At 38.0% G+C, this 16,097-nt stretch overlaps 1 protein-coding gene across 4 annotated transcripts in view; it reads right to left on the bottom strand.

Moving 5' to 3' along the window:
- Positions 1 to 16,097, bottom strand: part of THEGL (theg spermatid protein like) — a 51,039-nt gene that overhangs the window by 10,839 nt on the left and 24,103 nt on the right. For 3 of the 4 annotated variants that reach the window (XM_039249021.1, XM_039249022.1, XM_039249024.1), the window contains exons 4-5: positions 7,921 to 8,049; positions 5,294 to 5,431 (exon numbers count right to left, since the gene is read on the bottom strand). In XM_039249021.1, the coding sequence (XP_039104952.1) occupies positions 5,294 to 5,431; positions 7,921 to 8,049 (267 nt within the window). The remainder of the gene's footprint in view (positions 1 to 5,293; positions 5,432 to 7,920; positions 8,050 to 16,097) is intronic. The other variant, XM_039249023.1, reaches the window with a different exon arrangement.

The raw sequence follows: 16,097 nt of genomic DNA, 5'->3' as shown, positions 1-16,097 counted from the left end.
GCCAGTCTCTTCTGCAGTATAGTTTGAGACTGCTGGGCATAACTCCCAGCAAGTTGGCCAATTTTCATAGGCTGTTCCCAAATATTCCTTTCCTAGTACAAAAACTTACCAAGCAACAAAACTACAAATCTAATATGAAAAAAGCTTTCCACAAATAAATAATATGATTACCCTCTAGAGTCTCTTAGCTTTTAAAATTGATATAAAATTAACATACCATAGAATTTACCTTTTTAAAGTATCCAATTCAATGGTTTCTAGCATATTAACAAAGTTGTGTAACTAGTGTCACCATCTAAATTCAGAATGTTTTCATCACCCCAAAGAGAAACCCCATACTGATTAATAGTTTCTCCTATTACTTCATTTCCCTCCCCACCCTCCAACCATTAATCTACGTTCTGTCTCTATGGATTTGCCTATCCTGGAAACATCAAATACATGGAATCACATAAATATCTAGCCTTTTGTGTCTGACTTCCTTCACTTGGTTTATTTTCAAGATTCATGTATTGGTACACCATTCCTTTTCATGGCTGAATAATATTCCACTGTATGGATTTACCACATTTTGTTTATCCATTCATCCATGGTAAACATTTGAGTTGTTTCCAATTCTTTTGCTATTATGAAATGCTGCTATGAATATTCATGTACAAGTTTTGTGTGAACATTTGCTTTTCAATTCTCTTGGGTATATGCCTAGGAATAGAATCCTCAATCCTACTCTATAGATCTATATGTCTATTGTGTTATGCCAGTAACACACTGTCTTGATAACTGTAGCATTTAAATAAGTTTTCAAATAACTTTGTTATTTTTCAGTAGTTTTTTGCTATTCTATGTCCATTGTTTTTCTATATGAATTTTAGAATCACATTGTCAATTTCTACCAAAAAAGGGCAGCCAGATTTTCAATAGGGATTACACTGAATATGTTGATCAATTTGGAAAAATTTACCATCATGACAAAATTAAGACTTCTAATTCATGAACAGGAAATGTCTTTCCATTTATTTATGTCTTTAATTTCTTTCAACAATTTGAACTTCTTCTGTTAAGTCTTTTGTTGTTTTATTATTTTTCATTGTAGTAAAATACATGTAAAATTTTACCATCTTAATCATTCTTAAGTGGACCCCACAGTAGTGTTAAGTGCATTCACATTGTTGTGCAACCAATCTCCAGAACTCTTGTCATCTTGTATGACTCTATACCAATTAAACAACTGATTACACCCTGCCTTTAGTCCCTGCCAACCACCATCTCAGTTTCTTTCTTTACAAATTTGACTAGAGTTGGTACCACATATAAGTGGGATCATACAGTGTCCTTTTATGACTGGCTTATTTCACTTAGCATAATGTCCTCAAGGTCCATCCAATTGGGACATGCATCAGAATTTCCTTCCTTTTTAAGGCAGAGTAATATTGCATTATGTGTATTATTTTGTTCTTTTTAGTGCTACTGCAAATAGAATTGTTTTCCTACCTTCATTTTCAGATTGGTAATTGCTAATGGAAATACAATTGTCTTTGTATATTGCTCTTGGTCTCTGTGCCTTCCTGAACTCATTTATTAGTTCCAATAGTTTTAATATGGATTCCTTAAGATTTTCTAATCATGCAAAATATGAGTAGAGATAGTTTTACTTTTTCCTTTCCAACCTGAATGCTTTTTACTTCTTTTTCTTGCCTAATTGCACCTTGACTAGAACCTCCAAGATGTTAAACATAAGTGGTAAGAGTTGACATTCTTGTCTTATTCCTGATCTTAGGGGGAAAGCAGTCAGTCTTTCCCCATTATTTATTATGTTAGCAGTGGGTTTTTTTTGTAGATGCTCTTTATCAGCTTGAGGAAGTCCCCTTCTATATGTAGTTTATTAAGCACTTTTATTGTGTAAGTGTGTTGAATTTTGGGTCAAAAGATTTTTCTGAGTCTATTGAAACAATCATGTGGTTTTGGTTTTCTTATTCTGTTAATTTGATGTATTATATTGGTTGTAGTATGTTAAATCCAACATATTCTTGCATTTCTGGATAAATTTAACTTGGCCATGAGGATTTGTTAATTTTATTTCATTCTTTTTTCTTTCTGTACCTCAGATAATCTCAATTAACCTGTATAAGTTTGCTGGTTCTTTCTTCTGACTGCTCAAGTCTCCTGTTGAGCCCCTCTAGTTAATCACTAAAATCTATGTCCCAAAGTTCAAGCTCATGTAATACATTTATTGGAGAGCCTGGTGTGTCTTCATTAAACACTTGCTTTTTATCCTCCTCACATGATTCTAACAAGTTTATTTATCTGTTTCCAGTGCACAGAATTTAAAAAAGAGGCTAGTTAAAATTATGGAAGCAGGGGCACCTGGATGGCTCAGTGGGTTAAGTATCTAACTCTTGACTTTGGCTCTGGTCAAGATCCCAGGGTCATGGGATCAAGCCCCACGTTAGGCTCTATGCTGAGTGTGGAGTCTACTTAAGATTCTCTCTCTCTCTCTCTCTCTCTCTCTCTCTCTCTCCCCCCCCCTCCCTGTGCCTCTGCCCCTCTCCCCTGCTCATGCACACACACACTCTCTCTCACAAATTAAAAAAAATATGGAAACAGCAAGTGTTCATCAACAGATAAATGAAGAAGATGTGATTACATACATATGTGTGTATATATATATACATATATATATGTTCATATTAACTATCTCAAGCCAATGAACAAAGGTTACATGTATGTTTAGTAGCAAAGAAGTCTGCTTAGGAAAGCAGGGAAACAAACTTTGAAAAATATAGAAAATTTTAACATTCAAGGGGGTTTCATTTATTTTAAGCATCAAATTCAGGTCTCTCAAAAAGTAGTGGAATATTAAAGTATTCCTATGGATTATAAATACAGATATAAAAAAATAAATCAAAAGTAAAACTAAATAAGTAAATATAGATATATAACTACAAAATTACATACCTATTTTAACTAAACCTACAGATTTTGTTGCATGAACTGATAAATAAGCAAATGAAATTTTGTAGGAGGAATTGGGCTTCTTTTGTTGGATTCTATGATGGAAAAATACTCAATCTGCCCAGTCCAATCTCTCCCTGAAATGCAAGAATCTTCTCTAAAATTCATGTAATGTCTTCATTACAGCTTATGCTCGAACACTTTCAGGGATTGGGGTAAAGATGGCAGTTGAGTTTTCCAGATAAACATTTCCATTACTGGATAGGTAGTCAGAAAAATTTTCCTATACTTAGCTGACACCTGGTGCTCTGTAAATTCCTTGTTCTATATCTAGTTTTAGGATCAACACAAACTAATTTTACTTCTACCTCCTTTTCCTCATTCAGATACTGACCCTTCAAATATTTGAACACAGCTATCACTGCTTCCTTGGTCTCTTCTCTAAGTTAACCATGTCATTTCTCTTAACTAATTTTTAGGTAACGTATTTCCAGAAGCCTCAAAATCTCATTCAGCTCCTTCTGAATAGTCTCAAATTTGTTATCAGTTTCTAAAGGTATAACATCCATAAGTGGACACATCCACCTAATATGCCTTTTTTTTTAGGCATAATTTTTATTGACTAAATGGAAAGCATTTGGATATCAGTATCATTGCAGGCAGGTCAGCAAAAGTCGTGGAGTTAATATGTCTTGACTTAAATAGTATACAGTACCATCACCTCCCTATAACTGTACACTGTATATATTCCATTAATGCAACCTAGCATTTTTCCAACAACCACATCACAAACTTAGCTGCCATGTGGAAGTATCACCTAAGCTGTCTTTTATTTAATTTTTTTAACTTTATTTTATTCATTTTGAAGGGGAGGGGTAAAGAGGGAGAGAGAGAATCCCAAGCAGGATCCAGGCAAAGCCCCTTATGCAGGGCTCAATCTCATGAACCATGAGATCACAATCTGAGCCAAAATCAAGAGTCAGATGCTTAACTGACTGAGCCACCCAGGAACCAAAAAATTTAAAGACAAGGCGTGGGGCACCTGGGTGGCTCGGTTGGTTGAGCATCTGACTTTGGCCCAGATCATGATCTCACAGTTTGTGGGTTCAAGCCCCTATGCTAAAAGCTCGCAGACTGGAGCCTGCTTCAGATTCTTCGTCTCTGTCTCTCTCTCTGCCCCCTTCCCTGCTTGTACTCTCTCTCTCTCTCTAAAAAACAACAACAACAACAACAACAAACATTGGGGCGCCTGGGTAGCTCAGAGGGTTGAGCGTCCTACTTCGGCTCAGGTCACGATCTCATGGTTTGTGGGTTTGAGCCCCATGTCAGGCTCTGTGCTGAACATTGCTCAGAGCCTGGAGCCTGCTTTGGATTCTGTGTCTCCTTCTCTCTCTGCTCCTCCCCTGCTCATGCTCTGTCTCACTGTCTCTCAAAAATAAATAAATGTAAAAAAATATTTAAAACAAATAAACATTAAAATAATTTTAAAAAGTTTTTTAATGGTTTTATTTATTTCTGAGAGAGAGAGAGACAGGCAGCGTGAACAGGGGAGGGTCAGAGAGAGAGGGGGACACAGAATCCGAAGCAGGCTCCAGGCTCTGAGCTAGCTGTCAGCACAGAGCCCGACATGGGGCTCGAGCCCACTAACAGTGAGATCATGACCTGAGCTGAAGTCGGATGCTTAACCGACTGAGCCACCCAGGAGCCCCTTTAAGATTTTATTTTTTTTAAACGTTTTTTTAAATGTTTTTTTTTTTTTTAATTTATTTTTGAGAGATTGACAGAGACATCGTGAGCAGGGGAGGGTCAGAGAGAGAGGGAGACACAGAATCCGAAGACAGTCTCCAGGCTCTGAGCTACCTGTCAGCACAGAGCCCAATGCAGGGCTCAAATCTACAATCGTGAGATCATGACCTGAGCCAAAGTTGGACGCTTAACTGACTGAGCCACCCAGGCACCCCTTAAAATAATTTTTAAAGACAAGCAGAAATTCAGCATTCAAAGCAAAAGGAACAACACTTGAAAAGTCACAGAGGTGTAAGAGAAATATTAAGTTCTATAAATTGCAAAAACTTGTCATTTTTCATTTGCATATTTACTTTTAATTGGCTAACAATGGTAAATTCAGTGTCAATTTCAATTTCACAATTTGAGTCAAATCTAATTATTGATGATGACCTTCTGATTACCTACAATTGCTGCAAATATTTGATCCTTTTACCCTGATTCTTTGAACATAAGTGGACTTCTAGTTCATAAAACTACATAGATTAAAATAAGTAAAATATTGTGAGATTTAACCATTTAGATTAGAATTTATGGAGATTGTCAAGGTATTTACCTGCTTATTAGATAATTTTTCTTGAATCTGTTGGGCAGTGCCAGCTGCTGGATCCTTTTGGAGGGTTGGCTAAACAATGCAGCAGAAGGGATCTCCCAGATTATAGACTCTCTACCACAGCTGTAGTAATATTGAGCCCTGAAAGTTGTAGAAGAGAAAAGAACAGAGTGAAATGAATATGAATTAAAATTATTCTCGTAATTTCCAACACTAACCTCCAGCTCTAGACTTAGGAGCAAGTATGATCATTTACCCCTGTACTGCTGAGCCATTCTCCACACAGGAAAAAATCAGAAATAGTTTCAGCCATCAGGTTTCAGCTAGCTTCTAATATTCCATTCCAAAACAGATTAATTTTTTGTAATAAATAAATTGCACCTTATAAATTATTTTTTTAATGTTTATTATTTATTTTAGAGAAAGAGAGAGAGCAAGAGGGAGAGAGGGGCAGAGAGAGAGGGAGACATAGAATCTGAAGCAGGTTCCAGGCTCCTAGCTGTCAGCACAGAGCTTGATGTGGGACTTGAACCCACAAACTGTGAGATCATGACCTGAGCCGAAGTCGGACACCTAACTGATTGAGCCACTCAGGAATCCCAGACTGGATCTTCTAAATAGACCAAAATGTATGCTGATGAAAGGAGGAAATTGTCTACTTTTAAAACCAAATACTCTCTTAGTCTCTCATAGACAATCACTAGAGACTGGACAGATAGTAAAAGGAAAATAAAAGAATATATGAACAACTTTATGCCAACACATTTTAAAATTTATGTGAAACGGATACATTCTTTGAAAGATACACATTACCAATGCTCATTCAGAAAGATATAATCTGAATATCTCTGTCAGGAGTTTAACTAAGCTCCTCCATGGTATTGCTGCCTCAGCACCCATTTTGTTTAGGCAAGCAGCCTCCAGGGACCTTAAAATCATACTGGCCCCGGGGGGCCTGGGTGGCTTAGTCGGTTAAGCGTCTGACTTTCACTTGGGTCATGATCTCGGGGTTCGTGGGTTCGAGCCCCGCGTCGGGCTCTGTGCTGACTGCCAGCTCAGAGCCTGGAGCCTGTTTCAGTCTGTGACTCCCTCTCTCTCTGACCCTCCCCTGCTCATGCTGTCTCTCTCTCCTAGAAATAAATAAAAAATATTTAAAAAAAAATCATACTGGCCCCTCTCACAAGCATATGCCCTAGATAACAGTCCATGGAGGCATAAGTAAATGTACATTCCTGATAGGACTTCAACAACAGTCCTTGTCACCTGATGCCCAATGCCTTCCTGTTGTGCATCCTTTAGATATGACTTCCAAGCAGTTTACCAAAACCCTGCTCTTTGGTTTGAACTGACCAATCTGGCCTTTGCCTGGGAAACCCAAAGCACTCCACCTGAAAGTTCTGATAAGACATGTGCCCCAGGTCCTGCCTCTCTCTGCACTCTGTCCTAACCCACCCATGTGACTCCTCAAGGCATGCTAGGTATTTCTTCTAGGATCTGTGAGTAATAAACTTTTCTAGTTCAATTTCTGTTATGCTCTGTTGTTGAACTGTGGCCCCAAGCTCCATTTAACGTGTTAATTTGACAAATTCATAACAGCCCTGTATCTATTACATAAATTGAATTTATAGTTAAAAACCTTCCTACCAAAAAACTCCAGACCCAGATGATTTCACTGTGGATTCTATGAAACACATAAACAAGAAATGCCAATTTCATATATTTTCCAATTGATTCTATGAAGACAGCATTCCAAAACCGAGTAAAGACATTATAAGAAACAACATTACCACAAAGATGCCACAACAAAAATACAGATGAATACCCCTCATAAATATAGATGCAAAATTCTAAAATTTTATTGGAAGACAGACATGCTCAGCTTACATAATATCTGTGTCTGCTTCCTACTACAGTAGTGGAGTTGGGTAGTTGCGATGGAGATGTTATGGTCAGCTTTACTATCTGCCCCCTTCCAGAAAAAGTTTACTGACTTTTGACTAAAGTTGTATATCAAAAAGAGAAAAATGGCCACATCAATTATCTTGGAAACCAAACTTCAGATAAATATTGGTATCTTCAACCTTCTCTTGTTACGTTAACCTCCCTCACTACTTGCGTTCATTCCCTCCCCTGCTCCACAGTTTTTCCTCAAAGAACCAACCAGCAGAAAGCCTAGTCATTCAACAAATATGCATTAAAAGCAAACTGGCAATGGGTATCAAAAGGCTTAACAATATTCTTACCTTCACATGTAGTAATTAATTCATGGTAATCAAGCCCATGGTGGTATACAAAATCCATGAAAAGTTGCATGCATAAATAGTTCATGCACAACAATGTTATATATGGTACACACCCTGGGGTATACTACCACTTTATTAGAAACTCAAAATCCTAGTAAGCTAAAACATTATAAAATAGAATATAAGTTTGCAATGGCTAAATATTAGTCTTGCTTTGGACAAGTTTTCCTGTAGCATCAGATTAGGAAATATATAGAATCCTTAATCCTCAATAATTTTTTACCATTGTTTGGACAATTTATGGCTTTCAGATAAAAGGGCTAGATTCTGTGTTCATTTTCCCTATGGACTCTTACTAACGTAACCTGATAACATGCAAACACTAACCTGTTAGGTACATAATGGTGGGAGACTTCCTTGGGATGGGCAAGGTCTTCAAGTTTTTTGGTCAGCTGAGCCTTCAAAGCTATCTGGGAAATAGGGCGAATGGGATCTTGATTCCCCCAAAACAGTTTTCTATTAAAAAGCAGAAGAATCAAAGGGTAAGAAATTCACTAGTAATCTTAGAAAGGTCTTTTGATGGTGTCTGTACTGATTTACTTCACTTCCAGAACTATCTTAATTACAGAATGCAACAGCTTCCAGGCATCAGAAACAGGTCAGCTATTTATGGTAGTTAAAATAAGAATAAAATAAGATTGTTTTACCTCTTTTCCTAAAATCAGAAAGAGTTCTGTTTCTGCCACTGTATAATTAACATTGTAATTTATAATCAGGTGAACATAAAATGGGCATGCCATCTATCCACACTGAGCTCCCACTGTGGGTGAAGCCCTGTTCCAGAAGGTCAGAAAATAAAATAGGATCAGGGTTATATTAATAGCATCCATTTCTGAAATACTGTGGGCCAGGCAGTGAGCTAAGTATTTACTGACATTAGATCTTTTATTCCATAATATAGGCACAATTATTGTGCAGAAGGTGAAAAGGAGGAGAATCAGTGTGGAATTCACCTGAAGAGGCTTATGGAAGAAAGTAAAAGCCACAGACTGCCAGAAATGAGGCACATTCCATATTGGGGTAACCATGAGAAATGGGAATAATCAAATTTTTGTCAAAGCATGTTTAGACAGTATTGGTCAAGGCATGTGTGAACAGGAGCAGAAAGTCATGCTGGGAAATGATTAAGGAGCATTGCTGCAGTGGGTGGGGCAGGCAGAAGGAGACCCTGAAAGCCTTGCCAAAAAGCCAGAAGAAGGTGCCTGGTAACCTAACTTTGCACATAACTAAAATTGCCAATTAATTGAGCTTACTATTTAAAAGGCCCTATTTTGGGGGCTGCTGGGTGGCTCAGTTAAGCATACAACTCTTGATTTCAGCTGAGGTCATGATCTCACAGTTGGTGGGTTTGAGCCCCATGTCGGCAATGTGCACTGTGTCAGCACGATGCCAGCTTGAAATTCTCTTTCCCTCACTCTCTGCCCCTCTGCCACTCATGCACACACGCACAAATGCACATGCTTGCACTCTCTCTTTCTCAAAATAAATAAAAACTAAAAAAAGGAAAAATATAAGGCCCTATTTTTAACTTTGTCGATACTCTTGTTTATAATATTTATTTCTCTACTTTGTAAGCATCAGCCAGAGTCACCATTAGAAATATTAATTAATGGGGGCGCCTGGGTGGCTTAGTCGGTTAAGCGTCCGACTTTCGCTTAGGTCATGATCTCGCGGTTTGTGGGTTCAAGCCCCGCGTCGGGCTCTGTGCTGACTGCCAGCTCAGAGCCTGGAGCCTGTTTCAGTCTGTGACTCCCTCTCTCTCTGACCCTCCTCTGCTCACGCTGTCTCTCTCTCCCTCTCTCCTAGAAATAAATAAAACATTAAAAAAAAGAAATATTAATTAATGCATTAATATCCCCATCCTCACATTCTGCGGATTCCATTTCTTAAATATAGCTTATATGTGTCCATTTCTCCTTATCTTCATGGCTACGTTCCTTGTCCAGATCCCATCATCCCCACTCCTTTGTCCACACCACTGCAAGAGTGATATTTCTAAACTCCAATTTGATCAAGTCACCTCCTGTTTAAGACTCTAAAGGTTTCCATTGGCTTTACAATGGAGTCCCAGCTCCTTACTGTGGCTTACAACATCCTCCACAGTTTTGACAGAGTGACTGCCTCTCTAGCCGGTATGTTCATCCAACGGAAGGAGCATGACTTAATCTTTTGGAGATTTCCCCCTAGGATATTTTAGTGCTATATATGACAAGTGCTCCATCATAGTTTGATGAATGAAAGAATGATGAAAACTGGGGACTCAGCTGATGTTGATATGAAACAGGGCAGAGAGGAGAGAATGATCACAGGGAGAAGAAGATGCTACAGCAGAAGTCGGGGCCTCAGGTGACAAGGGTCACAGTGGGACTGACTGACATTGGGGAAGACAGTAACTATGCTTCCAAAAGAGAAGATTAGTGGATAGAGGTAAGGGCACCATGGAATGGGAGAGGAAGATTTCAAAACAAGTTGAATCAAATGTTGTCAGAAAGAGTTAAATATAACACATCAAGAATAGAAACTGAAAAAAAAAAAGACAATAAGACTTGGACAGGAGGATATCAGCAGTAATAGAAAAAGCAAAGAGCGTCTTAGGGGTAAATATCAAAGCTCTGGTGAGGGAGGCTAAGGGAGTGAGGAATTAGGAAGCAAAGGTGACATATATTCAGTTGACCCTTGAACACTGAGGGGTTAGGAGCACAACCCCCATGCAGCTGAAAACAACTTTTGACTTCCCAAAAAACTTAACTACTAATAGCCACTTCTTGACCAGAAGCCTTACTGATAACATAAACAGTCAATGAACACAGACTTTGTATGTCATATGTATTATACATTGTATTGTTACAATGAAGTAAGCTAGAGAAAAGAAAATGTTATTAAGAAAATCATAAGGGAGGTGTCTGGGTGGTTCAGTCTGTTAAGTGTCTGACTTCAGCTTGGGTCATGATTTCGTGCTTGGTGAGTTCGAGCCCCTTATCAGGCTCTGTGCTGACAGCTCAGAGCCTGGAGCCTGTTTCAAATACTGTGTCTCCCTCTCTCTCTGTCCCTTCCCACCTTTCTCTCTCAAAAGTAAATAAACATTAAAATATTTTTTAAAAGGAAAATCATAAGGAAGAGAAAATATTTTATAGTAATTTTAGAGTATTTATCAAAAACTCTGGGTATCATCCCAGACTTTAGGCTCTACTACAAAGCTGTTATCATCAAGACAGTATGGTATTGGCACAAACACAGACACATAGAACAATGGAATAGAATAGAGAACTCAGAATTGGATCCACAAATGTATGGCCAACTAATTTTTGACAAAGTGGGGAAGAGCATCCAATGGAAAAAAGATAGCTTCTTTAACAGATGGTGCTGGGAGAACTGGACAGAAACATGCAGAGGAATGAAACTAGATCATTTTCTCACACCATACACAAAAATAAACTCAAAATGGATAAAGGACCTGAATGTGAGACAGGAAACCATCAAAACCCTAAAGAAGAAAGCAGGAAAAAACCTCCTTGACCTCAACCGCAGCAATTTTTTTTTTTTAATTTATTTCTAGGAGAGAGAGAGAGAGAGACAGCGTGAGCAGGGGAGGGTCAGAGAGAGAGGGAGTCACAGACTGAAACAGGCTCCAGGCTCTGAGCTGAGCAATTTCTTACTTGACACATCCCCAAAGGCAAGGGAATCAAGAGCAAAAATGAATTACTGGGATGTCATCAAGATAAAAAGCTTCTGCACCACAAAGGAAACAATCAATAAAACTAATAGGCAACTGATGAAATGGGAAAAGATAGTTGAAAATGACATATCAGATAAAGGGATAGTATCCAAAATCTGTAAGGAACTCACCAAACTCCACACCCAAAAAAACAAATAGTCCAGTGAAGAAATGGGCAGAAGACATGAACAGACACTTCTCCAAAGAGAACATCCAGATGGCCAACAGACACATGAAACAATGCTCAGTGTCCCTCATCAAATCAAAATACAAATCAAAACCACAGTGAGATACCACCTCATGCCAGTCAGAGTGGCTAAAATGAACAAATGAGGAGACTCTAGATGTTGGCGAGGATGTAGAGAAATGGGCACCCTCCTACACTGTTGGTGGGAATGCAAACTGGTGCAGGCCCTCTGGAAAACAGTATGGAGGTTCCTCAAAAAATTAACAATAGAACTCCCCTATGACTCAGCAGTAGCACTGCTAGGAATTGACCCAAGGGACACAGGAGTGCTGATCATAGGGGCACATGTACCCCAATGTTCATAGCAGCACTCTCAACAATAGCCAAAACATGGAAAGAGCCTAAGAGTCCATCAACTGATGAATGAATCAAGAAGATGTGGTATACAATGGAATACTACATGGCAATGAGAAAGAATGAAATCTGGACATTTATAGCAACATGGATGGAACTAGAGGGTGTTATGCTGAGCGAAATAAGTCAGGCAGAGAAGGACAAATAACCATATGCTTGTACATATAGGTGGATTAGGAGGAAGTTAACGGAGGACGATGAGAGAGAAGGGGAAAAATAGTTGGGGAGAGGGAGGGAGACAAACCACGAGAGACTCTTGAATGCTGAGAACAAACTAAGGGCTGATGGGAATGGGGGAGAGGGGAAGGGGGGTGATGGGCACGGGGGAGGGCACTTGTGGGGATGAGCACTGGGTGTTATATGTAAACCAACTTGAGAATAAACTAGGGAAAAAAAAGAAACATGAAAGCATGAGATGCAAAGAATTATACGCAAGTGTTCACAATAGGTTATTTGATAATGGCAAAAATCTCTAAACAACCAAATGTACACCAGCAAGTATATGGATAACAAATTTTGGTATAATCATATAATGGAATGCTGTTCAGCCATAGAGATGAATAAACTATGGATATGTGCAATAAAGTGGATTAATCACAAAATATGCTGAATGAAAGAGAGAACACAAAACACAGTGCGTGTTGTATGATCCCATCTATGTAAATTTCCAGAAAATTCAAACTGATCTGTTGTCACAGAAAGGATATAAATATTTGTTTTGGTTTTAGGTTGGAGAAAGGCAGCAGGAATTAACAGGAGAGAGGTTACAAAACTGCTTGAAGAAACTTTTGGGGGTGATGAACACATTTCATGTGTGTATGTATGTCAAAAATTAGTGTAGTGCACTTGTAATATGTGCAGTTTGTTACATATCCATTATGTTTCCAAAAATCAAGCCAAATGAAGAGACAAAAGTTAAAAATTCTGCTTAAAAAATCTTGCTCCAACTCTTGAATGCTGACAAAAACTGAGGACTGATGGATGTGGGGGGGAGGGGGGGATGGGCATGGAGGAGGGCATTTTGGGGATGAGCACTGCGTGTTATGTAGAAACTAATTTGACAATAAACTATTTGTAAAAAAAAAAAAAATCTTGCTCCATATATAAATGATGATGAAAAATATGATTTCTATCAAAACCAAAAAAATATATACTACAGGGTCAGATTTTCCTATTCTGCATTTTCCCATTATACTCGATGGTCATAATGATTAATGTTATATTAAAAGTGCATATTAGCTACTAAAAAAAATCTGGATATCAGTTCAAACCTGTGTTGTTCAATGTTCATCTGTGTATATTGTTTTTGTATTCACTGCTGCAATTTCAAAACAAAAGTATTTTAGACACTTGATTTAACTTATTAAATTAAGTTCATAATATATGGTTCTCATGATGAACCCTTAGGAGATATATGATTCTTATGATGAACCCTTAGGGGATCATTATCTGCTTGAGACTTTTGTTCATTAAAAACTAGAAAATACATAGTATAAACTAATAGCATTGAGGATTATGTAAAAGGCAGGAGATCTGGCTCAAAATAAGCTGGAAGAGAAGGATCCATAGGAAGAGAAAGAGCAGAGACTGTACAGTCAAGAAAACCTGGACACACTGTTCATCAGAAAGTGGGGAGACTAACCAAATGTCACAGTAACATATTATGCAGATGACTCTTCACTCTACTTTGACAACATTTAAAAATCACTTATGTTTGGGGCGCCTGGGTGGCTTAGTCGGTTAAGCGTCCGACTTTCGCTTAGGTCATGATCTCGCGGTTCGTGGGTTCGAGCCCCGCGTCGGGCTCTGTGCAGACTGCCAGCTCAGAGCCTGGAGCCTGTTTCAGTCTGTGGCTCCCTCTCTCTCTGACCCTCCCCTGCTCACGCTGTCTCTCTCTCTCTCTCCTAGAAATAAATAAAATATTAAAAAAAAAAAATCACTTATGTTTAGTTGTTACGTAGCTAATAATACCAAGGAAATAAATGTTTAATCTTCTATGGTCCATGATGAGAACTTGACCCCAGAGCATAGAATTCTTATCCATATCATACCTGTTTGATGCATCTATGAAGTATAACAAAGGTCTGGCACAATCACACCCCTAGAATTCTAGAATAAGGAACCCATATGGTTGAGAGTCCTGTGTTCAGTCATCCTTTTCTGAACAGCTAAATCTCTACGTATTTCCAGAGTCAGAAAACACAAAACAGCTTTCATCGGTCTATGTCCAGAGTGTAATTGTTCTGAAATTCTTATAATTTCTCCTACTGTAACAAGGATTTATTTAGCTTTCATCTCTATAAACTGCTTTATGTACTTGAAGATTTACGAGCTGGTCTTTAATCTTTCTTTGTCAGTCTGGCCAACCACAAATTCTTTAAATGTATCCTCGTAGGTTCCATTTTCTTTTAAAAATTTTCTTCCTTGGCTTTTGAGGCCCTCTCCTGATTCATTCTCATTCTCTCTCTCTCTCTCTCCCCCCTTCCTCCCTCTCTCTCTGAGTTTTATTGAGAAATAATTGGCATATAACACTGTATAAGATTAAAGCGTACAGCATGATGGTTGATTTATATGTATTGTGAAATAATTGCCACAATAGGTTCAGCTAATATCTGTCTTCTAATTCTCTTGCCTACTCCTTCTCAGTTTCCTTAGGTAGTATCTCTTTCGCAATTTAAACAATGGCATGTGCCCCACGATTCCTTCTTCCTCAATATTTCAAAAATATATACCATTAAATACTGTTGTTTCCAAAACAGTATCTCCAAGAATTCTCAAGTATTCTCCTGAGTGTTAAATCTGCATTTCCAAATACTTACTGGATGCCTGAAAACCATCCCACATGACCAAGTGTAACTTTGTCCCAAACCTATCCCCCTCTTGTATTTTCTTTTGCAGTTGTAATAGCATTTTCACCTTATTTCTAAAAACAGAAACTAGAGGGGCACCTGGGTGGCTCAGTCAGTTAAGTGACCAACTCTTGGTTTCAGCTCAGGTCATGATCTCAGGGTTCCTGAGCTTAAGCACAGGCTCTGTGCTGACAATGTGGAGCCTGTTTGGGAGTCTCTGTACCCCCCGCCTGCTTCTCCCTATTTGTGCACACACACTCTCTCTTTCAAAATAAAAATTAAAAATATTAAAAATAAAAACAGAAACCTAGAAATCATATTTGACTCCTCCTCTCCCTCAAGTTCTTCATTTGTCGCTAAGTCCTGTCCATCTTTAGCTTAACTCTAACCTTTTCTGTAACCTTAAAAGCCACTCTCTTAAGAAAAGCCTTCTTTATTTCTCTACTACATTATTGCAATAGCCTCAAATAAATTAACCTGGCTTTATTTCTGCATGCCATTAAAGAGCCCACACCTTCCTAAAACAGCTATTGTGATATAATGTAAGTAAATGGGCTTTGTGGGCCATGAACATAGATTCAAGTCCCAATTTTGGTACCTGCAAGCTGGGTTACTTAACTTTTCTGAGCTCAATTTCCTAATTAAGTCACTCCTTCAAATTTTTTAATGGAAAAGGAGCCAGTTGGAGAGAAGTGTTCTAAGATTACTGACAGTTCTAGCAATATTCATTAACACATCTCTTATCAATGCATGCTTCTCATCAATGTATATGAGTATCTACCCATCCACGAAAAAGAGAGTTTAAAGCATATTATATTCTTAATGTTTAAAAGCAAGCCTTTTAAAAATTAAAATTCTAGATTATAGCAAAGTTGCAGGATACAACATTGATACACAAATTCTGATTTCTTATATACCAGCAATGAATAACTGGAATTTGAAATTTAAAATATAACACTATTTACAATAGCAGCAGAAAAAAATGAAATACATAGGTATAAATTCAACATTATATGTATAAGATCCATATAAAGAAAATTACAAAACTCTGGTGAAAGAAATCAAGGAAGAACTAAATAAATGGAGATAGAGTCCATGTTCGTGGATAGAAAAGAGTCTATATTATCAAGATGTGACTTCTTTCCAACTTGATCTACAGATCCAGTGCAATCCCAATCAAAATCCCAACAAGTTACTTTGTAGACATTCACGAACTGATTCTAAAATTTATGTGGAGAGGCAAAAGATCCAGAATAGCCAACACAATGTTAAAAAAGAATAAAATTAGAGGACTGCTCATACCTGACTTCAAGCCTTACTATAAAGCCACAGTAATCAG

This window comes from Hyaena hyaena, unplaced genomic scaffold (genome assembly GCF_003009895.1).
Source record: "Hyaena hyaena isolate Hyena2069 unplaced genomic scaffold, ASM300989v1 scaffold_329, whole genome shotgun sequence".
NCBI lineage: Eukaryota > Metazoa > Chordata > Mammalia > Carnivora > Hyaenidae > Hyaena > Hyaena hyaena.
This window is presented reverse-complemented; position numbering and strand designations above follow the sequence as displayed.